Source organism: Melospiza melodia, chromosome 2 (genome assembly GCF_035770615.1).
Source record: "Melospiza melodia melodia isolate bMelMel2 chromosome 2, bMelMel2.pri, whole genome shotgun sequence".
Classification (NCBI taxonomy): Eukaryota; Metazoa; Chordata; class Aves; order Passeriformes; family Passerellidae; genus Melospiza; species Melospiza melodia.
This window is the reverse complement of record NC_086195.1, coordinates 132,479,012-132,502,071: the sequence shown is the minus strand read 5'-3', so window position 1 is coordinate 132,502,071 and position 23,060 is coordinate 132,479,012. Positions and strand designations below refer to the sequence as shown.

Below are 23,060 nucleotides of genomic sequence, written 5' to 3'. Positions count from 1 at the left end.
GGAATGTCCTGGGTTCTGACAGACCTCCACATCCACTACAACACGTTACTGACACTGTTTGAGTGTACAAACCCATCTCCCAGGCTGTGGGAGTCCAGCACTGTCCCCATGGTGGTGCCAGCAGCTTTTTGAGAGGTTTCCATGGGAACAGAATTCCCTGAGAAGACCTGAGCTAAAGAAGAGGGAGATGTGGTCCAGAATCCCTGAGTGTTTGTTCAGCATTGCTGCGCTGCACCTTCCCCTGTCACACCCACAGAGAACAACATGCAGACAGCAACATCTGCCTCTTCTAAAACATCTTCCTCAATTCCCTGCCTGAAGTCACAATGGCCAGAGAGGGAGAATGGCTGAGAAAACCACCCCTGGGGATGTTGGAAATCCCGGGATGAGCTTTGCTCTGGCTCTGGAGCCTGCCCTCTCCCAGGGCTGTTCTCAGCACAGCAGCCACACACGGGGCAGTTTTCCCCATCCAGGAAGTTCCACAGGGTCATAGTGCATTTCTAAAGCACACAAAACAAGTGTCATAATCTCCTAGTCTGTGTTTCCAGCCTGACCAGCCTTTGATGTTTACATGCTGCGTTCTGCTCAGCGCTGAAGCATTTGATGGTTTTATGGTGTGTTCTACTCAGCATCAATTATTTGATAGTTTTATAACCATTAACAAATATTAGAGATAGCAAATATAACAGACAAGCAGTGGAAACATAAGAGTCAGCATCTGGGTTGATCTTTTCCCTCTCTGGCAAGAAATAATAGCATGTGAGGTCTTCTTAGTATATGTGTATCTCACCTGTGATCTTGAAGAAACAATTGGGGAAAAAAAGGAAAAAAATAAGAGGGTAATATTTGTGCCAGTGCAGGCAGATTTGAAGTATTTCTGGGATGAGTCTTGAACTAGATCCTGTGAAAAAAATCTTTCTTTTTCCTAAAGGTATCAACAATCCCTGTGGCAGTGACAGTGTTACTGGTGTCAGAGGAGGAAGTGAAGGTTGGTGAGAGGAACTGCTGTGCTTGGGATGTACATAAATATTGTAATATTCAAAATAGGCCATCCAGTTCCCATCTGTATGAGAGCAAAGAGACAGCAGAACGTGACAGGGGCAGAGATACCTGAATATGAATTGGTGAGGGGAAGATTTTGTGGTCTTCACTTTAAATCCATGATGCAAAACATAAGTCCATCATAACACTAGGGTTGTTTTGAGTGTTTGAAGAGACATTAACATTTCTAAACTGCTCTGAGAGACTTACACCTACAGAGAAAGGCAACTGATTCTATTAGATTCATTTTATTATTATATTTATTTCTTTTATTTTAAATCATTGTTGTGGAGCTTCATGGTAAGGTTTCAAATTGTGAAGTGTTTGCTTCCTGTATTACAGGAAAATCTTGTGGATAAGCTGCTGCCATCATTTTTTCCCCAGTTCAGCAGATACAATATTGTTCTCTAGTTCCATATATTAACACATCTTACTTCCAGCTTCATCAATTTGACTACAGCACATCTCCTTTTGTGCCTTTCCATTACTTCCTTTTCCCAGCACATCATAAATACTACATGTTTTAGTTCTGCATTGGTCAAGACTTTATCTATATTTTCTTACATCCTTTCAATTGATTCAACTTCTTGGTCTCAGCCTTTTTAGATAGTATCACCTTTTATTGCACATAACACCTTTTTGCTTTCTTCTTTGATTATCAAAGAACATTATTTGGTTATCAAAGTAGCATCAAAGGACACCTATCACTACCCCCCTCACACAAAAAAAGATAAGGCCACTAAGTTAATTTATTCTACATCCTTGCTTAAAGGCTGTCTCACAGGAAACATGTCAGTTTGCTAGTAAGTAGGCAGTTATATGTTATTACTTGTATCATAATGATCTCCTTCCATCTGCTTCATACTCACCTTGGAGGAACTTATTATTTTCCCTTACTTTGTTTAATTCTTTGCATGCATTGTTTAAATGACAAATCTGTGCCATACCTTTGATTGTTTTTGTTGGTTGTTTTTCTTTTCCCCAAAAATTATATTCTCTACTTGCAGGGAGAAGTGGGGTCTTTATATATCTGGTCAAGATTTATAAATTATTTGGTTTAGTTCTGATTTCTCTGTGCTGCTAAAGGATAATAGAAATAAAATACTTCAGGTCAGCTAAAGCAAATTATAAAAATTTCCTCACAAATAAGAGGGATAGTTTATAGAGCACCCTGCCCATCTCACCCCACTAACATACCCCTGCCCCAGCCTCAGCCACCAAAAGTTACAACACAGAGAAAAAGCAGGAATAAAAAGAAGGGCTGCTCTCCTTCCTTCCCTTTTTTGGTCATTTCTGTTCACCCTGAAGCTGATAAGATAAGCACACTTTGATATTGCAGATTTCAAGGTGTAAACTAGAGAAGCTGAGCTGTGGGCACACATCCTGTTTAGCTTTTTTTCTGCTGTTGGGGTAGTAACCTCCAACAGAGAGAAAAGAAAGGCATTTACCTGTCATTTAGCCGTACCATCTTAAATGACAGACAAAAAACATGCCAGGCAGCTACACCCCTAAGAAGGGCCTATTTTGTAATAAAGTCACACTAAAAATGAATTGTGTTTGACCTGCTCTGAGGTTGCAATGCCAGGTCAATTATCACTGGAGTAATGTTACTTTGTGGTAAAATGTAAAAATGCTGTGTCTCCACTAGGACACTTTATCTTGAATAGTTTGCTTTTTATCTAGCTGGGTCCATGATGACTGATTAATTGCACACCTTTTAGAGTGCTAAAAGGAAACACTTGCTTTGGAGAACAGAGTAGATGCTACCCAGGACATAGATCGATATTTGGTTATGCACATGCACTGGATGAAACAGAGCCATGACTCATAACTAGAACCTTTTAGCACAAGCAGGCAATGGTATTAATAATTCTGACAGTCTTTTAATAACAGGTTTAGCTAAAATAATAGAATGGTTAAGGTTGGAAAAGACCTCTAAGATCAAGTCTAGCTGCCAACCCAGTACCACCACCACTAAACATTCAAGTGTCCTCAAGGGTCATACCCACATCTTTTGAATACTTGCAGGGGTGGTGGCTTCACCACTTCCCTGGGCAGCCTGTTCTCGTGCTCTGTGAAGAATTTTTTTCCTGATGTCCAATCTAAACCTGCCCTGGTGCAACTTGAGGCCAGTTCCTCTTGTCCTGTCTCTTGTTTGACCTGGGAGAAGAGGTGATTCCACCTGGTGCACCCTCCTGTGAGAGAGCTGTACAGAGTGACAAGGTCTCTCCTGGGCCTCCTTTCTCCAGGCTGAAGCCCCAGCTCCCTCAGCTGCTGCTCATCACATTCGTGCTCCAGAGCCTTCCCCAGCTGCTTTCCCTGGACATGCTCCAGCACCTCCATGTCCTTCCTGTGAAGAGAGACCCAAAACTGAACACGGGATGTGAGGTGTGGCCTCACCAGTGCCCAGCCCAGGGGGATGGTGATGTTCACTTTACCTGGCACAACAATCACAGCCACACTGCCTGCCTGACCTTTTTTTGGGGTTGTGTCACACCTTTTTTTGGGGTTGTGTCACAGCTTCCTGAGCCACTACAGATTGCTGCCTGGGGGATGACAGGAAGCTAAACCTTGCAAGGGAACCCTCTGACCTATCTGAGCCCTGTGGGATCTCAGCCCTTCATTCCAGGGGTGCCGGAATTTCTCCTCCAGCCTGTGCTTAGGTGAAGTATTGCTGAGGTGAAATATCAAGAGCTATCATGGAAACGGATGATATAAAACTTTGCTCATGTGCCTGAGAGGGGATGATCCCAACCCTCATCTGTCCTGATAATTCTTTTTCTCTGGGCAAATCCCACAATTTAGCAAATCACATCTCCCCAGAGGCTGCAAGGCACTGAACACTGCAGAAGAACAAAAGAGTAGCAGGGAGCAGTGAAAGCACAGGGCCAGGACTGCAGCTTTTCATTCCCTGCAGACACAGCATCAGCCTGTGCTAGCCTGTACTGTAAACAGATCTCTGAACTTCCAGGGAGAGGTCATAAAATGCACTAAATTGACCTACAAAATGGACCTTACAAGCTCCTATAACTTTTCTTGCACTTCGGTGTTTCCTCTGTGGTCAGTGTTAAATAAAGTGTTTTGACAATTATAAGCCATTGATTTTAGTTTTTCATACTGTCCCTTTCAGACAAGCAAATAATCACGAAATTATTAATCATGCAATTTAATATTTAATCATGCAATTATTCAGATGAAGCAAATTGAGAACAGAGAGATGAAGCAAATTGTCCAGAGATTTCAACAAACAGCAAAACCAAGACTCTGGCTGTCCTGTCTCTCCACTCCCCTCTCCATGTCAGGCCATTTAGCTTTGAACTCCTGAATACATTTTGCTCATCCTTCTGGAGCATTTCACTAATTGATGAAACATTAAAGTATAATTCAGGGTGACATTCATCACTGAAATCTGACTTAACAAGAGGCAATAAGCTAAAAGCATGGAAAAAAGGGGAAAAACGCTTTCAGAAAAAAACACCCTAAAGTACATAATTTGAAAAGCAGTTTTTTTGGTAGAGGACTACTCACAGAATGTCCCCAGATACACCAGAATTCTGCAATACTTGCCACACACAATCAGCAGTGACATTGTTCTGGTTTGCCATCAGGTTAACAGTGCCAGACTCCCAGCTAGGTGCTGCTTCCCCTGGGCAAACACTTTCCAGAGGCTCCCTGGAGAGCCATCCTGAACAGGTTTCACAGCAAACAGTTACGCAAGACTTCACAAAGGTCATGAGCTGTAAAAATATCTATTCCCTACACTGTCAGCATTTTTTTTCCTGGGTTAATGTAATTACAAAGCACTATTGAAACCAGCCCAACCTGTTTATACAGTGGGAAGGGAAATTACATAACCCCTACATAAAAAAAAACCGAAACAAACCACAAAAACCAACCAGCCAACTAAAAAACCCCAAAAAACCAAGTGAGATTTTCACAGTGATGTGATGCTAAAAGATCCAGCAACTAAAATTGCATCCAAGTGGACCTGAAACACAAAGTAGGAGTCAGCCTTACAACAGGACACTGTTTAAATGCACTGGAAAGGGAAGGAAAATCTCCACAGAGGACAACTGGGTGTATGAGAGGGGAAGGTTTCTCTTTGAGTCAGTGAGCAGTCTCAAGCAGCCACATCATGCACTCCCTTCCAGAAACTGGTGAAGTTCTGCACTGAAAGTTGTTCCACCTCTACTTTTACCTCCATGAGGGAAGGCTCCTTCAGAACATCCAGCTCAGACAACCAGAAACATCACCCTGAAAAAAAACCCAGTGTGGGTTCCCTGTGCCAAGGTCTCTGCCATGCCCAGAGGGGTGTGGCTGCTGTGCAGGAAGCAATGAAGGGCAAAGGGTGGTTTCTGTCACCCTTGTCAGGGCAGCAGTAAAGGGGACGTGCTCCCAGGGTACACAGCCAGCACCCAGGTACAGGAAATGGGGGAGGAAGTGGCATCCACCTCAGAATGAGCTAGGAAAATTATATAGTACAGCCTGTCACACTGATTTTTTAATATTTTCTAAGCCTTCTGATGTTCACATTCTTGTAGCGAACTTTCTCACACATTTTATGTAAATAAGTAATTGTTTTGTTTTCTTTTATGGAAAAGGAGAAATTTGATAGACTGTTGGTTTGCCCTGTGTCATTGGAGAGGTGGCACTTTCACCCTCCAATCCACTCTCACTTTTGGAAATCTATAAACATTAGAGTCAGAAATTAAAAACTCTTTTTACCTTAAAAGAGCAGCATGTCCACATCATGTTATTTCGTGCCCTATAGTGACAGACCCAACCAAAAACTTATGAGTAAAATCGTTCTCCACATACCCCCAAATACTTAGGCTGAATTAAAACCAACAAAAAAAAATCTTATTGAAACAAGTGAAGTTAAGAGTATTTTTATTTGGGTCATTTTTATGATTTCTGCAGGTCTTCTTCCCAGTCTATCAGCTGCAAACAGGTTCTGGTATTTTTTCATTTTTGATAAAAGGTCTGGTTTTTGTGAAAGTAGAAGCTGATGATTTAGGAGACTGAGTAGCACAAAACTTCAATCAAATTGGAGAAAATTATCATTCTGCAACAACCTCATGGGTAGTGATAACAGGAATTCAGTGGAAGTACTGTCAGAATGTCTGTAACTTGTGGGCCCCAACACACAGATTCTCTGTGTTATTTAACAATTTTGTTGGAAGAAACAGCAGTTAACTCTGAGCTACCTTTAAGGATCTTGGCTGTAAGAACTGCTGTAGTTACCCTAAACACCTAAGCTGCTGGGAGGAGCAGACTTCACAGCCCTGAGCTATCCATCGAGGCTTTCCCAGGAGAGGGGAGTGCCAGACACCTACGCAAAGAAAATGTCAGAAACAGAGCAGCCAGCTGAGCACGGAGTGTCTCACACTGGTCAAGAGTGAGAGGTGAAGTGTGAGACAAGGGGTGAAGGCATCTCAGCTACTGACTCCATAGGAGAGCTGACAGCCCTGAAATGGCACCCTGCTGCCTGTTCTTGAGCTCTCTTCACACACATGCTTCAGGCCTCATGCTTCCTAGGAAGGGGTGGTTTCCACAGATTACAGAGAACCTTGCTGCAGGGGTGCTGGGATTTCATCCCAGCAAAGGGCTTTGAGTAGCTTGCTAGTGACCAGGCAATGGCAGCAGTGCCAACCAGGAGAAACTTGGCTGACTATCAGGACAGTGGCAGCTAGGCAGCAATTCAGGAAATGTCATGGGAGTCTTAAGTGGTAGGTACAGACACCAAGGAGACTGGTGAGTGCTAAAGTACCCTTTATGAATGCCTTGCACAAATAAAATAACCTGGAAGTCCATAATGCAGTCCAAGCCACCATCAGCTACTAGTACTGCACTATTAAAGGTGACCTGAGTAGGATTAGGTATGAAACCCCATTGCCTCTGGCATACATGTGATTAACTTCCAGTTCAATTGTACTCTCCAAAGAGTTCCTTCCAGTATCTGAAAGGGACTACTAGGAAGAGGGAGAAGGACTTTTCATCAAGAAATATAATGATAAGACAAAGAGCAATGGGTTCAACCTGAAAATCTTCAGCTCAGCTGCTAAGGGTGCATTTAAGATAAGACTTCTCTTTTGATAAACTGAATTTCCTCATCACTTCTGCAAATCACATCTTTTTGTCCTTTTAAGAAAAGTGTTCTTCAGTCATCACTGTGGTGAATATAAACTCAGAAAAAAACAGTTTGCAAGACTATGGGTCTGTATTGTCTATTGCATTAATGTTCCAGGCAACAGACATTACATTTTTACTGCCATGCATGGACAATGAAAACGTGAACACAAATAAATCTGAATACAAATATATAACTAAGAAAAGATAACACTCATATTTCTACAAAGATGAATCACATTATGCACTCCTCTTCTGGACTTCAAACAAAGCAGATCTATTTTATATTATATGGATTTTGCTTCCTTTTCACAGCAAAAATATAAAGGTTTAAGCCTGGGTTAACTCTAACCACCACTGGTAGCGGACTGCTCTTCCTCCTTTCTCCTTTCTCCTTTCTCCTTTCTCCTTTCTCCTTTCTCCTTTCTCCTTTCTCCTTTCTCCTTTCTCCTTTCTCCTTTCTCTGTTTCAAAATGATGCAAACGTCCAAGTAACTGCTGAGAGAAAATTATTCGAGGCAAATTATTTTTCTAAGCTTTAATATTTCATAGAGACAAAGGTGTAAATTGTTACCTTCTTAAAACGTCTTTGCTAAAAATTGTCTCTCCAAAAAGAGGAGCTCGGCAAGGTGCGAATTTCACCCTGAGTGCAACTGTCACTTGACTGAGGTGCTAAATGGGAAAGCTGTTATTTGAACTAGAAACTAGACTGGCTCTCAAAAACATTAAGTCGAATTAAAGACAATTACACCTTAGCTACTGATGGAGAATTTTTTCTTTTACTCCCTATTTTCCCCAGTTATGGATTGTGTTTAGTTATCATTATGAAAAGGCTGTAAGTGCATGAAAGCTTAGTTGGAAACAGCCCAAGGTTGTTACAGGAAAGGCAAACCCTGGTCACAGGGTGCAGCACTCCCTGGAGAAGCTGAGGAATGGGGGTGATCCCTCACTGGACCTGTCCCAGCAGGGAGGTTGGAAAGCTGCTCTTGGCACACAGCTCCAGGCTGTGCTGGCTGGGGCTGAACACGAGAGCTGCGCGCTAAGCTTTATGACCAAATACTCAGCTCTCTGTAACTCTGCCTTCCCAAATCCTTTGCTGTAACCATCCCGAGTTGATGAGAACTCAGTGTAGACTATCTCTTGACTCTGGCAGCTATTTTCAGCATATCAGCCTGACCTGGCCCCGGGCTGGTTTAACTAATGCTGATAAGGGCAGTTAGTGCCAAAAAGCTGAGCAGGACAACTACCCATTCCTCACATCGGGCACAGACGCCAGCATAAGCAATGACAAAATTCATTTTGGAAAAAATGTCTGCACAAATTAGACCTTCCTGTTCACACAGCTCTAGATATGGTGCTGAATAAAACTGAGCCCAGTTGATTGTCAGTCCTCCCCCTTCCCCTCCTGCCACCCAGACACTCCCTTTTTTTATGCTAGCTGCCAGGCAGGCAAATAACCAGGAAAACACTTCATGGAGCTCAGCTGGCTGAAAATAAAAGGTCTTCATCTTTGGGCAGCCTGGCTTCCCAAACTATCTTATCCACTGGTGTCCTGAGCTCCAGTGCCAACACATGGGAGTTTGGGGCTTGGGGGACAGCAGGGCTGTGGCACCTCCAGTTTAAATGGCCAACGTCCAGGTGGGTTCACACTGAACACCAACAGCCTGCAACAGAAATGGTCCTGCCCTCCTGCCTCAATTCCCCAAACACTCCCTCATGCCTACTCTGGATTACAGAGTAAAGTGATGAAGTTTGCTGATCCACCCCTTCTCCAGAAAAATATGTGTCCCATATGTGATTCCCTCCTATAACTAAAAATCCAGACCCAAAGTCCCAAGGGTACTGTTTTCTCCTCCTCCCTATTTTTTTTTTCCTCTTACCCTTCTTGAGAGATGCTGGTATCCACTTCAGGAACTATATGGTCCTTTTGGGAATTTTGTCTCAGGTATTGTAATGGCTGATGACAGCAGCTCCTCCTGTACAGGACAGAAACTGAAACAGAAACAAGCCCTGCTTTCCTTGTATGGCAAGGACATGTCCTGTGTGACCTGTGTAACACAAGCATGGATGATTTCCATTTCACTGCTCCTGTAAGTCAAACCAGTGAGTGGCTGCATTTGGTGCTCTTTTACCCATTCCCTCAAGAAACTAAACCCACAGTAACCTCACTTCATGGAAGGTCAGGCAGGGAAGTAATTATGTAAAATTTAGAGAAGATTATATTGATTTTACATTTTATTTCAAGTTACCTTTAAGTTCAGGCTGAGACTGATGTAGGGATAGTAGTGAAGGATTTTTTTACCATTAAACACATGAGATGGATTTTTTTATATTTAACATAAAACATAAGATTATTGAGCATGGGACAGCATTCTCCATAAGAGAGATGAGAAATAATTTTCCATTTGCAAACCGTGTGTGGGTCTGGACTGCAGACCTCTGCTCTGGCAACATTTTCCTTGTTGACTGGATTCTGCCCTCATCCTGAAGCCTGTTTTGGGCTTGATCCAAAATACTGGCACTAGCAGAAATCTCTAAAAAGTTTTGAACCTGACCTTTTCTTTAGTGAGTGGTGATTTTCAGAGTTATCTCTTTCTCACATTGTGTTTGCTGTTCCAGGAAGTATAGGTCACTAAAAATCTACAGAATGTCACATCCTCTAATAAACCTGCTAGTTTTATGCCTTTTCAGCTGGACCAATGTTTGCAGTAGAGAAACAGATTGGGGGTTTTGGGTTTTTTTTTTTGTTTTGTTTTGTTTTGTTTTTGTTTTGGGGTTTTTTTGTTGTTGTTTTTTTTTGTTTGGTTGGGTTTTTTAATAATTATTAAACCCTGTTCATTTGCTGGAGTGTGAAAACTTTTCAGGAGCATGAACTTGACTGCATCAGAGTTGCTTTTGATTTAAAGAAGACCAGGAATAGATCTGTCTAGGCTAGTCAAAACGTGGAGCTCATGTTTTCTAGGTGCAGTACAATATTAATTTTAATTACTAGCTAGGATTTATTTCACAGGAGGGGGAGCATCTCCATTCTAATGACGCATCATTTTCTCTTTCTGTAATGACTGTGATTGCCTCATTATACTTTCCTTGGTATATAATTTCTGTATTGACACAAGTGGATGTACAGCAAAAAACCTCACTCATCCAGTCAGCCGGGGAGACTCGACTCAGATTACCCTTTAAAGTCTGCAGCACATATAAAAAACCAGAAGAGTGCAAAATCTTAATACCCTTACTTTGAGGTTATGGTTCCTTTAGCTTCAGATTACATGAATATTTTCCTCACAGCAAGAAAAGACAGTTCTGTTCTATCATTAAATGAATTGCTTGAAACCTCCAAAACTGAAATTCTATGCTTTATGTATAGTATCCAGCATCTTATTGGGTAGATTTGTTTTTAAAAGGAGATCTAACAGACACTGTGAGTTGTCATGTCCTTACAAGATGTAAGCACTACTTATCTGAACCTTCACAGAAAATGACAATGCATTTGCCCTACTTACCAAAAAACTAATTCTGAGCTGGCAGGTAAAAGCTGCTGCTTTACTCAGAGTAACCAACCATTTTGAAAGACTTAAGTGCATGTTCACATAATCTCCATTTCCAGCAGAAATGGAGACACTGCCAGTTTCAGCACTAGGAACCCTTTACTGAATGAAAGGTGTAGCACCTCCTTTTTAGCTAAGTGCATCTGAAACAAACCCTGTATGATGCCCACTTAAATCCAATGCTTTTGACAAGGGCAGAAAAAATTGTTTTTTAAACTCTCACCTCATACATACAGAATGTAATCATATAAAATGTATTTCAAATGTATTTAACACAGAAAAACAACGAAATGGTAACACTTTCAAAATCCGTTTGGAATGAAAATCTGGATTGCTCAACCTTTATGTAAATATTTGGTTATGGCAGCATTTTCCCAATAGAGACTGAGCTGTGGACGTAACAGAGGGTACCAAAACTACTTAACGCTTTACAAGTATCAGAAGCACATTTATATCAAACAGCTTTGCTATTGCAGTATGTGACACACACAGGGGAATAAATTAATGGAAAATAAACCACATCAAGTACACTTTCTATTCTGATAAATGTATCTGATTTTGCCGTACGTGAAGCACGATCCGGTTCTTTCTGGAACCGGCGAGGGCTGCTATTGAACCAAACTCTGCTTTGTGCCCTTCCGCACACGCTCTCGTCTCCCTTTTGTCTCCTGAGCGAGCTTTCCACGATTCCAGATCCTTCACCGCCGAGACGTGTGCGCTGCACAAGGAGCGCACAAGGCGCTGCAGCCGCGTTGCCATGGGGACCGAGACACGTCTGCCCGGCGCTCGCAGGGACCGCAGGGGACCGGCGCTCCCGACGGCACCGGAGCGCTCCCCGCCGCACCGCGGGCACCCCTCCGGTTACGGCGGGCACCCCTCCGGTTACCGCGGGCAGCCTGCCCCCGCTCGCACCGCGGGTTCCGCCCCGTCCGCGCTGCCGGCCGTGCGGGCGGTGAGGGCAGCCCCGGCGGGCCGGCGCTGCGGGCGGCCCCGGCGGGCGCAGGTGCCGCGGGCGGGGCGGGCGCTGCGGAGCCGCGGCGGGGCGGGGAGCGGCCGGAAGTGACGGGGCCGGGCCGGGCTGATTCACCTGCTGGGCGGCGCGCGGGGCGCAGCCCGGGCACGGAGCCGCCGCCGCCGCCGGGTGCCCGCCGCGCCATGGAGCCGCCGCTGCTGCCGCTGCTCGGCGTGGCCCTCGTGCTGCTCTGCTCCGCAGGTGGGCGCAGGTGGAAGGGACGGGACGGGACCGACGGGAGGGAAAGGGAAGGGAAAAGGGGGGAGAGAGAGAGGGGAGGGCGGCGGCTCTGTGGGGCTGGGAGGAAGCGCCGCGGGGCTGAGGGGGCTGCTGCCCGCACGGTGCCCGCTCCGGGGGCTGGGGTGCGCCACACCTCCGCCCCTGCGTGTGTGGGGTCCCCGCCGTGTGTGTGGGCGTGAGGGGGTCTCCGCCCTGTGTGTGTGTGAGAGAGAGATTCTGTGTGCGGGTCTGGGCTGTGTGCGGGTCCCGGCCGGGTGCGGGTCTCCGTCGCTCGTGTATTCCCCGTCCCCTGCCGCCCTCAGCCCGGGGCGCGGTGCCCGGGCGGGCGCTGGCGGAGGGGCCGCGCCGCGGAGCCGACCTGGGCTTTGTTCGCCCTCAGCGCGGCTGCCGAGCTTTATGTGCCGCCTCCCCCTCCCCTTCCCCCGCCGCCCTCCCGGGCAGCCTCCCGTGCCCGCCCGGTGTCTCCCGGCCGGAGCGGCGGACCCGCGGAAAACCGACGTGGAAAGAGCAAAAAGAAAAAAAAAAAAAAGGAATTCCTCCCTATGTTGCATTCAAACCCCAGCCCTGCTGTGTAGCAGCTCCAGCATCCAGGCTGGCGCTGCTGTTGAGGGCTGGAAGGGGCCGGGAGGCTCCCGGAGAGCCCTCGGAGCGCGGCTGTCCAAAGCCGATGGACACGATGGAGCCCTGCCGGGGAAACGCGAGAGGGTTTGAGGGTGGGAGGAAAGGAGTTGAATTGGATGGACCTCAACGCGTTTGTTTTTCGTGATGAAAGAAAACAAAGGAGTAGATAGTCTCGAACAAAAAAAGCAATCAACCATACCCAGAACCCACACATACCAAATCAAACGTGCCTAGGCTGCTAAAAAGCAGGCAGATGTTTTTCATCTCAAATCCTAGATGTTATTGGGTTCCTGTAATCAGCTTGGCTGCCATATCAGTGTTTCCTACACATACCTCTAAAATAAAAGCGGGTTTTCACTAAAGTTGACCCAAACTTATGTGAAATTATAAAAGGTGACAAAACACCCATGGAGGCTCAGCTTCACAGTAAAACGTGTATCAGTTGTGTCAGGGGGTCAGGTTTTATTTCCTATTGAAATGTTAATGCCTGTGTTGATGTCACTGCTGTTTTGGGAAATTACTCATGGGATCAAAACCGTGTGTCTGTAATGGAATGGTGAACTCTGATCTCCTGAATGAAAGGGAATAGGTAGTTCTGCATTAAATGTGTTTCCTGAAACAGAGTTAGAAACAAGGTAGATGCTGTGTAAGAGCTGTGAGTTACTAGTATTTAGTTGGCAATAGATGACAATAGTTTGTCATCAAGATTTATATTGAAAAGCTTCATGTAACGAAAACTGTGAGAAGAACTTATTGTGAGTAGAATTATATGTGCTGCATTTTGCACTGTTAGGTTATAAAAGGCTATGATTATAAAAAATAGGAATAATTAATGTATGAGGAAATGTCAATCCATAATGGAATATTACACTTTAGTTCTGCTGAAGGATACAGGTGTCTTCAGATCTCAGTGTGAAATTGGCTTTGTAAATAAAGAAATATTGCTAATAAAAACACACATACCTCTTTCATGCAGCTATTTGGGTGACTGTACTCTAAACCACGTATATTTCACAGTCCTCTGAAGGAAATAATTGAATAATCTGTGTAGGGTAGGAGTTGATGTGTCCTCTGAGCTAGCCTGTGTTCTTTCCCATCAGGCTGAGTTAGGGTTTCTGGGTCTGTGCTGCAGATAGACATTCACTGAAGGAGCAGATGTCAGTGAGTTGCTGTTCTCCATATGGACCAAACTTGGAGAAAGCTATTTTTCGTGCAGTTGAGTGAGAGCTGTTGTCAGTGAAGCATTGCCTAGGTGCTGAAGTTACTTGGATTTGTGGTGGTTGTGGTTTAACCCTAGTAAGAAACTAAGGACCACCTACATGGTCACTTGTTCTCCTTGTGTTGAGATGAGGGAGAGAATTGGGAGGGCAAAAATGAGAAAGCTCGTGGGTGGAGATGAAGACAGTTTAATGGGGAAAGGAAAATCCATGCATGCAAGCCAAGGAGGAGAAGGAATGAATTCACCACCTCCCATGGGCAGGGAGATGCTCAGCCATCCCCAGGAAAGCTGGGCTCTGTCACACCCAAGGGTGGCTGGGCAGGAGAAACATTGTCACTCTGAACATCCTCACTTCCTTCCTCACCCAGCTGTGTTCTGTGATCGTGACATCTCGTGGTGTGGCACTGTCTCCCTGGGTATGCAGTGTTGGGAAAGTGATCTCATTCCATTTGGTGCAAATTCTAATTTATGTAGGGTTTTCAATGACTGAGAATAAATATAGGTGCTGAACTTGTGATCCCAATTTAACAAAGATGATAATTTATGGCTTTTAAGCTGCTGAAAATGCATAACTTCAGAACACAAATTTTCAATAATTGAAAATGTTAACATAGCCACATTATACCTACACAAAGACATGCTAAAAAAAAGGTATTGCATGCATACTGACCCATTTAAACTTTGGAGGAAGGTTTTACAAAACAGAAATGGCTGTGCATATAGATGCCCCAACTGAGGATGAGTTGGAGTAGATTGTTAAGGTAAATAATTGGGTAGGAACTTTAGTCTGCAGTGATTGATATCTTTTCTTGCTGCTCTTGTGGTCGGTTCTGTGTGCATTTTGGTTTTTTGTTTGCAGTGGTAATAGTTGGTAATTTTGTACTGTGTTGAAATTCTGTAATGTGTGATGCTTTATTAACAGAATTGTAAGCTTTTAAATATAGTGAAAGTTCTGTTAAACCTTAGGAAGATCTGTAGTTGTTGCCCTGTTGTTAAACTTGCAAAAGTAATTCCAGGATCATATATGCAGGAGTAGAACCTAATGCAGGCATGTTTAGTCAGCATTTGGTGGTTGATACACCAAATAAGTATAATAAGGAACTTAAGCCTGTTCATGTTTTTATGCATGCAATAGGATCTTGCAGAACCTTAAATTAGAAGTGTGACTACCACAGGAGTTTAATGATGACTCCCAGTCTTTTAATTGCTAAACGAGGGACACTTCATCTGTTGGGCAGTAATTGAACAAGGTGCAGGGTTCAGGTTCTTCTAAAGCATCCATTGATGTGAGAAGTTACCCAAAATTTGGGACCTGTTTCCTGGATCTTAGAGTTTTAAGAAGTATGAAGTCTTTAACCAGAGATTACTTAATCCACTGTTAGTCAGCTGCTGTGACATCAACCATGACATCTGAATTAGTGATTTTTCCTTAGCTAATCTGTGTTTCCCAGAAGGCATTTGATGTGTTGAGAATGCTGCTGCAGAGATTATTGTAACTCATCCCTTTGGTCTCCTCTGACTGCCCCCTGTGTTCCATCAAACTTCAGCTGCCTCTCTGTCTTCACTTCCAGTTCTTGCCTCTTGCACAGCCAAGCCCACTTAGAGACGGATGAAACTACCCCTCCTGAGTGCCTGGTTTGGCTTCTGTTGCTGCTTTATGAAAAATATTTTTGCTCATGTTTTTATATGAGCAAGTGTATGCTTTGCTACTATTCCATTCACACTTCAAGAGAGTAATCTTGAATATCTTTAAATCTGCCTCAGTGTTGGAGCACATTAAAACTCCTTTGCCACAGTGCCTGCAGAAATTTGTACAAATTAGGAAGCTTGGTTTTGGGGCCAGTATTGTTTCAACATACTTCCACAGTAATTTAATCAATTGTTGTTTGCAGGTTTTGTAAGCTTTTAATGACAGTGATCCTTTTGGTCTTGTTGCAACTTCTGATTGATTTCTTGAAACTTTTAGATACTGTGTGAAACATAATAAATATGGAGAAGAATTTAACAACTGTGTGGCTCACCGGCATGGAAGAATGTATGTGTCCCCACCCCCTCCACTACAGCAATTTAGTTACACTTTCTTTTTTTCTGTTTCTTTCCTTTTTTCCCCTTTCCTTTTTAGGGAATTCCTCTTTTGCTCCTTTGCACCTTTCGGGAGATGGCTCAGGAAAGTCTCTTCAGCCAGTTGCCCCGGAGTAAGTGGCAGGAAGTCACAGTTCTGTGTAAACCCTTTTCAGTAGCAGCTGCAATATAAGCAACCCTGCATCCTAGCTGGTGCTTTCCTTTACTGCAGTTGTAAATGGGTCTCAGTTGCTAAAAACTTTAATTTTTAACTGGTTAGATCACATGATTTAAAAGAAGAAAGTGTTTTACCACCAATTTGCCCTGATGCAGGGCAGGAATGAGTGACAGGAAGGATGGCAGAAGAGCATTAGGAGGAAAACTTGTTCTGTTTGATCAGTATTTTCCCTAAGTATTTTCTGTAAAACCTTGGCCTGGAAAGAGCTTAGTTGAGGAGTAAGACTACATGGCTGAATCAGTCAAATGTCCAGATGTAACCTCAAAGATTATTTTTGCACCCCATTTGAAGTTGTACCTGGCATTCATCTGGCTCCACAGTGAGCTAGTTTAGGGAGTTTAAAGTTATAAAAAGAATAAATTTTTGTGAGGTCAGTTTTCTGCCTGTTCCATTTCCTGATCCAACTCAACGAGATCAAGTCTGAATTATAGCAAGGGTGTGTCAGCTGGAACCTCAAATGCATATAGGTGGAATATATGATTGCTATTGTTTATTTATTAATTTATTTAAAATTCACCTACTTGCTGGGTTAGGTGTTCAAAATGTGATAAAGAGTCACAATTTGGAGCTTTATTGGTTTTGCACTGGAGCCATTCACTGGTGCTCTGATGTCCTTTAGCTGCTGTCAGGATGCATTTGAGGTACTTGATGCTTGCAAGTTGTGCAGCTGCACTTGCGGCTACATTTTTTTAACAGATTTGTTTTTCATGCCCTACAGCTAAAGCCTATATGCTTAGTATGCTGAAAAATGATTAGTCAACAAGAACTATTTGGTGTGTTGGAGGGAAACATGAGGATTTGATACATTCTCAACTGTTTGAACTTGTACAGAATTAGTTTGCATAAGGAAGTATCCTGTATTCATTTATCCTGCATCTTCAGTTCTTCATTTTAGATGTATTAACAGTATAAGCTACGAGGAATATTTAATCTCAGTTTTAAGGCATGTAAAAATTAATCTGTATGTGTAAAAGATATATATTTTAGTCTCCCTAAATTTTTAAATGATTTGTTAACTTTGTGGGTAATTCTTTGAGCTTATTCCTTTTGGTGGGAGTGGGGCAGGGAGGGAAACAAGAGCGGGCAGACAAGATATTTTTCTCTGACATATTACTTCGCCTTTATGTTTAAAAAAAATGAAACAGTAACAAGAAAAGATCAACTCAAAAAGATCAACTCAAAATCAACTCTATGCTACTGAATCAAGTAGTTGTCAATCTTAAAGCTAAACTTGCATGTACTGGGGAAAAGCATTGCGTGTTCAGTAGCTGGGAAGAGCCAAAGCCTCTTTACTCGAGTGCAAATAACATGGCTGCTCAGTTAAGTGTTGGATTTAGCGAACTCCCTGATGCATCGGCTGACAGATGTGCCCAATGCCTTCACACTGCCAGCGAGCTGCTTCATTCAGCTCCCTTTGAAATGCCATCAAATTGGCAGGAAAAAGATCGAATCATGTGCCTTGATTGCTTAGTGACTGTGTAAGCCTCCAATATCCCTCTGTCATGGGAAAGTGACTTGCAGGGCTAAAGGCAAAACAACCTGTGCAGCTGGCCTAGACCTGGGAGAGAAGGGGCAGGATTTTGTGTAAGTCATGGCAGGATTTCAGCTCTGATCTTATTATTTTTTGTGGTCACTGAAAGAAGTCTTGGTAAGGTTGGCCTTCATTTCATTTTGCGCTTCTCATTGCTGTTTCTTAGAGTCTCTGAAGTGCAGTCTGAAGGTACAGTGTCACATTACAGCTGTCCCCATTACAGATGTGATGTGGTTACATCTTCGTGTCTGCTGTGCTTGTTGCCCCTTCCAGCCGTGGCATTGGATTCCTTCTCCCCTCCCTTGTGTCAGAGCTGCTGCCAAAGCCCATCCAGCTGATCCCACAGAAAACTTGGAATCACTGTGGTTTTATGGAGATACTGGGCTAAACACTCCTCTGCTTAAAACGAATCTTAGTCCCGGTTTGTGTTACACTGTCCCCTCCCCCTTTCGGTTGCCTCCCGAAAGCTTATCCTCCCCTTCAGTAAGGAGATCTGAATGCCCCCTCTCTCCTCTTGATAAGCACGTCCCTCTCAGGAAGGTCATCAGCCGGCAGTTGCTAGGAGACGGGCTGGTGGCTTTGGGTTTAGCAACCCAAAAGCTCCAAGAATGTGCTGAACAAGTAAGGAGCACAAGGACAGTTGCAAAAGAAAGGGATGTTGGAGGGAATCTGAAGGCAAAGGGTGTGTTGAGGAAAAAACGAAGTTGTGAGGAAAAAAAAAAAAAAAGAAAGATAATTCAAGTCTTAGCCTGTGGTTTTTAAGTTTTAATTGTTGCATAGCTGTTTCAGCTGATCTCTGAACTGTGGAGGAAAGTGAAATCAAGCTCATGCTGCGTATTTGCAGAGTTGGGGTTATTGGTAGTTTTGTTTATATGAGCCTTTAAGTTAAGAATTTTTTATTAGATTGGGAACATGTGTAACTTGTAGCTTAATTGTGCTGTAGCTTTTAAACTAGGGCAGGGGTATGCTACACTACACAAATTGGAGCATTTATTAATTTAATGCTGTCTGAATAGAGTTTGGTTTTTTTTAATGTCTTTGAAGAAGTGTGCATAGTCAGTTTCCTATCTAGTTTTTTTTTCTTTTTTTAACTCGTGTGATTTGACAGAGGATTTGTGGATTCAAGTAAATGTGCTTCAGAAGAGTGGTGCTTCTCCCTCACCCTGCTCAGAGGAAGTAAAATTTGTAAATACAAGCCCACTGTTTTGAGACCTAGCAGCAGAGTTGACTATCCAGGACAGTAGATAGTTTCCCAGGCTTATTCTTATATGTAGGGGGATTTTTTGGGGTGTATTTCATTTTGTGGTGTTGTTTCTTGTTTGGGTTTTTTTGTTGTTGTGTTGTAGTTTTTGTTTGCTGTTTTGTTGGGTTTTTTTGCTTGGGTTTTTTTTAAGTGCCCTGCTGTTTCATCAGCCTTCTTGTTGTAGCTTATGGCAAAAACTTATTTCATGCAAAGAAGTCTTTTATCTGCTATCTTTTATCTTTACCATCAGTGGAAAAAGTGTTCTGAAAACTGGGAGTTTGGTCACTCAGCCTCTTTGAGCTATAGGTGAGATAGCTGAGATGAAATGTGCAAGAGGGTTTTAAAATCTTGTCCCTACTAACATTAAGTACGTAAAATTCTATCTCTTTTCTACAAAAAATTGCTTCCTGAACTGTTTTTATATTTAGTTTGGGACTAAAGTAGGAAGGAGGAGAGTATGTGGAGCCAAGTCTGTCCTAGGTGAGTGCTTTTATTCCTGGGCTGCCTTTACTTTCTCTGGCTCCATAAACTGTGTCTTTTCTGCACAGTAGGAGAGTTTCACTGAGATCTGTGACTCCAGTTTAGAGAGCACTGACCTGGGAAGTCTGAAATGCAGGTGTGAGCATCTTTTGTCTTAATTTTACTGCCTTTGAGGATTAACCAGTGCTCTGCCTAGTGGACCTAGGCTAGGGTAGAAAGGTAAGTCTTTATCTTCTCTCTCACCATTTTGCATTGGGCCTTTTTGAGGTTTAAGTAGAAAAATATTTGGTACAGTAGTGTGACTAGCCTTGGAAATGTTAGGTTTAAGTTGTTCCCTTTGTTCCTTTTGCTAAAATGTGTTTTTGGGTGTTTTTACCATTCCAGTGAACTGTGCTTATCTCTGAAATTTGTATCACTGCATTGTATGATAACACTTAGGGTGTGAAGCATGGAAAAAATGTGGTCTGTGGAGCATGTTAAATAGTAACTGTTTAACACTTGATATTAGCAGGACAGTACTTTCTTTGTCAGGAAGGGCTTTGTGATTTGCCTTTATCAGCATGGGATTATCCTAAAAACTGAATTCTTTGTGGAGTTCTAAAATAGAATGTACTAGAACCAAACCTCTTTACACACATGGATTCAGATGCAGTAATGCTGTGGGACTTTTTCCTCTCTTGTTTTATTTACTGCTGCATTATTATCTAGCATTTATTAGTTCCTGACCAATTGCTTGCTTGTTCCTGTCCTTTGTTTCTTGCTTGTTTTACCTCCGTTGAGGTTACTGTGAAGCCTGAATATTCTTTGATACCAGGATACCTGGCTAAATTAATGGGATGTGTATTCAACTAAAATGTGTGTTGGAATCTGTCATGTAACATTTTGAGTTTCATTCCCATCTCAAAAATCCCCAAGTCTATTGAATTTGCTTTCTAAAGAGAAGACTGCTAATCTTTTTAATCCTTCTATTAAACTTCCTTTTTATTGACTATGTTCCTCCAATGTTTACTAAGCTAAAGGATACTGTTTAGGGACTTTGTGTTGCAGAGTTTATGACACGTGAAAAGTTAGAGTCACCAAAGATTCACAGTGTTTTGGGCCCAAACTTCTGAAAGCTGTAACTGTGTTGGGTCTTTTTGTTCTTGGAGGTAAGATGTAGAAACTGAGAATCCAACTCTGAAGCTGGGCTTTTATTTTTAAACTTTTTTTACCTTTTGGGGAGGGGTTTCACTGATAAATTGAGGATGTGGTTTTGTTTCTCATTTGTGGCAAAACAGCGTAACTGCAGCTTTTTGGCCATCTCAGCTGTGCTGATGTGACTTAGCTCCTGGGTGCTGCAAAACCCACTAAAATAAGTAATGCCAAATATTTGTTTCCTTCTATTCCTCTGTGAAGGCAGCTTTTAATGCAGTTACTTGATCAGCAGGAACCTGCCTTGCTGCTGAGGATGCTGATATTTGGCATTGTGAGGAAGCAGGAGATGACTGTGGGGTGCTTGTGGGGACATCAGCCTTGGAGACTTTGTTTGTGTCACATTGTGCCACTAAACACCAGGGAGTCTCCTCAGCCAGGCCCTCCTCCGAGTGTACCTTCCTCCCTGCACACTCCCTGCTCCCAGGGTGTAAACCTGACTCACTCACTCTGACAGGGCCCGAGTTCAGAAGTGCAGGTTTGAGATAAGAGGTTGTAGAACTGTCTAAGGTGGGAAAGGTTGGGCAGCTTTGTTCTGTAAAGTCATTACAGCTAGCTGAGAAAAGTAGGAGATGAACTGTGGAGAAGGAGAATATTCAGAAGTAAAGTGGGGTTGTTGGGGAGGCAGTTTTTGAGACTGAAATCTGCCCAGTGAAAAGATTTGATCACAGGTACATCCCTAATCTGCATTTGAAATAAAAGTCTAAGCTGAAGTCTTTTAAGTAAATTTTACAGCTTATGGCTCTCAACGCACTAATGTGCATTTCTGGTTGTGATCTTTGCTTGCTACTTAAGGCCACATTTTGTGAGAAAAAGCGTTTTTATATTTAGAGCCTCTGCTTGTTTGCAGTCAGGTATCGGCAAACAAGAATGGCTTTGGAAAGCCTGGTAGTGAAGTACTCTGAAGATGCAGTTGCAGGTGGATCACAGAGTAGAACAACATCTCTGAACTCAGCTCTTACTCTCTGTAGAAGCTGCCCTGTTCCCCATGTAGGGAGGGACTGTCTCTGCCAGGTTACATAACCCTTCTGTGGCACTGCCCTATCTGCTGCCACAAACATTCATGCCAAATTTAGATGCACACTTACATTTGTGTAAGCCAGCAATGCAGCATTTCAATGCGCCCTGATTAAATAAGAAAATACTAAATGCATAAGTAGTTAATACAGTAATTTCCTTTCTGTCATTTATTTTCTGTTATTTATTAGTATATATCACAGCTCTGCTTGTGTCTGTGTTGGAATGAAGAAAGCTTTGCTCCATTTTAATTTTTTGTCTGCTTTCTATTTTGAAGATTCTTTTATACTAGAAAGCAACTTCTAGCAGATTCCATAAAATATTTAGTTTTCCCTAGATTATTCCTTATAATAATGTAGGTTGCTAAACTGTATTCTACTTGAGTGATACTTATAAGTAAGTTCAGATATTCAGAAGGAAAGAGTTTTTCTAAAGACTTGCTATGGGTTTGCACCCCTTCAGAAATCATATGAAAAACTTGTTCAGTCATACAGATATAGTTTGCAATGCTCTTTAGGGTCAGTTCCCCAGAAAAAGTATTTTATTCCACCTTAAGAAACTTAAATCTGAATGTTCAGAATCCAAATAGTGTATGGGCCTCTTACTTCTTCTAATACAAACTTTTGTAAGGGATAATACTTATTATTCTTCATCAAAGGAAGGGTGCTTTTATCTTCTCAGCCAGTCACAAATATTCATTTGTTTGCCACAGCTGAATATAGCACGTTCTCTTGCAAAATACTTTGAAAACAATATGCAGTCATTTGGATCAGGTTCACTTCATCAAAGTTGACTTTCAGGGGTTTTCTTGAGAGCTTGTTGTGTGCTTCTGAGTCTACACTTTGCAGAGGTTTATTTGCTGCAGTTAGAAATTAGGTATTTTAATGCTCAGCATATTTGAGTAAGTAGGATGAATGACTTGAGTCACTTACCTGTGTCTAAACCAGAAAAGGGTCTGAAACTTTATCCATTAAACAGTGCTAACCAAAACAAACACAGACCTTCCTTCAGCTCGTGATAAAGTGTCTGCCTGTCATGTACTAGCAGTTGGATACCACAGTGGATCCTCTTATGTTTTGAGGAGCATGTATAAATAAATAGAATCTCCCTGATTGGAGTGGAAACTGAAGGCGTAAATCTTGGGGAAAATGGAGAAAATGTCATCCTGTCACAGTGCTTGCTTCATGTAGATCTTTAATGCAGTTGCAGAATTGTTTGTGTTGGACATGACCTCGGTCACATCCAACCTTCTGCTCCAAACAGCAGCAACTCTGAGTACTTTGGTCTTCTCTGTATCAGCTATCACCTGTCCAGTTTTCTCTCTGACTCTTTACTGCTCAGGTAATAGTAGAAGGTTTTCATGTGGCACTGGAGTCCCACGCTGCTTTCAGCTTTAGTTGTGTTTTGACTTCCCTGCAGGCGTGCTGCATGCCTGGGCAATATTTGTGTATTCTTCCCTGATAGGCTGTTCTTGCTTCTTCCTCCTTAGG

At 42.8% G+C, this 23,060-nt stretch overlaps 1 protein-coding gene across 3 annotated transcripts in view; it reads left to right on the top strand.

Moving 5' to 3' along the window:
• The first annotated feature begins 11,848 nt into the window (after window positions 1-11,848).
• Window positions 11,849-23,060, top strand: part of CXADR (CXADR Ig-like cell adhesion molecule) — a 32,515-nt gene continuing 21,303 nt past the window's right edge. For 2 of the 3 annotated variants that reach the window (XM_063150031.1, XM_063150029.1), the window contains exon 1: window positions 11,849-11,930. In XM_063150031.1, coding sequence (XP_063006101.1) covers window positions 11,873-11,930 — 58 coding nt within the window. In that variant the 5' untranslated portion in view covers window positions 11,849-11,872. Of the gene's footprint in view, window positions 11,931-15,936; window positions 16,005-23,060 lie in introns of those variants that run through there. The other variant, XM_063150030.1, reaches the window with a different exon arrangement.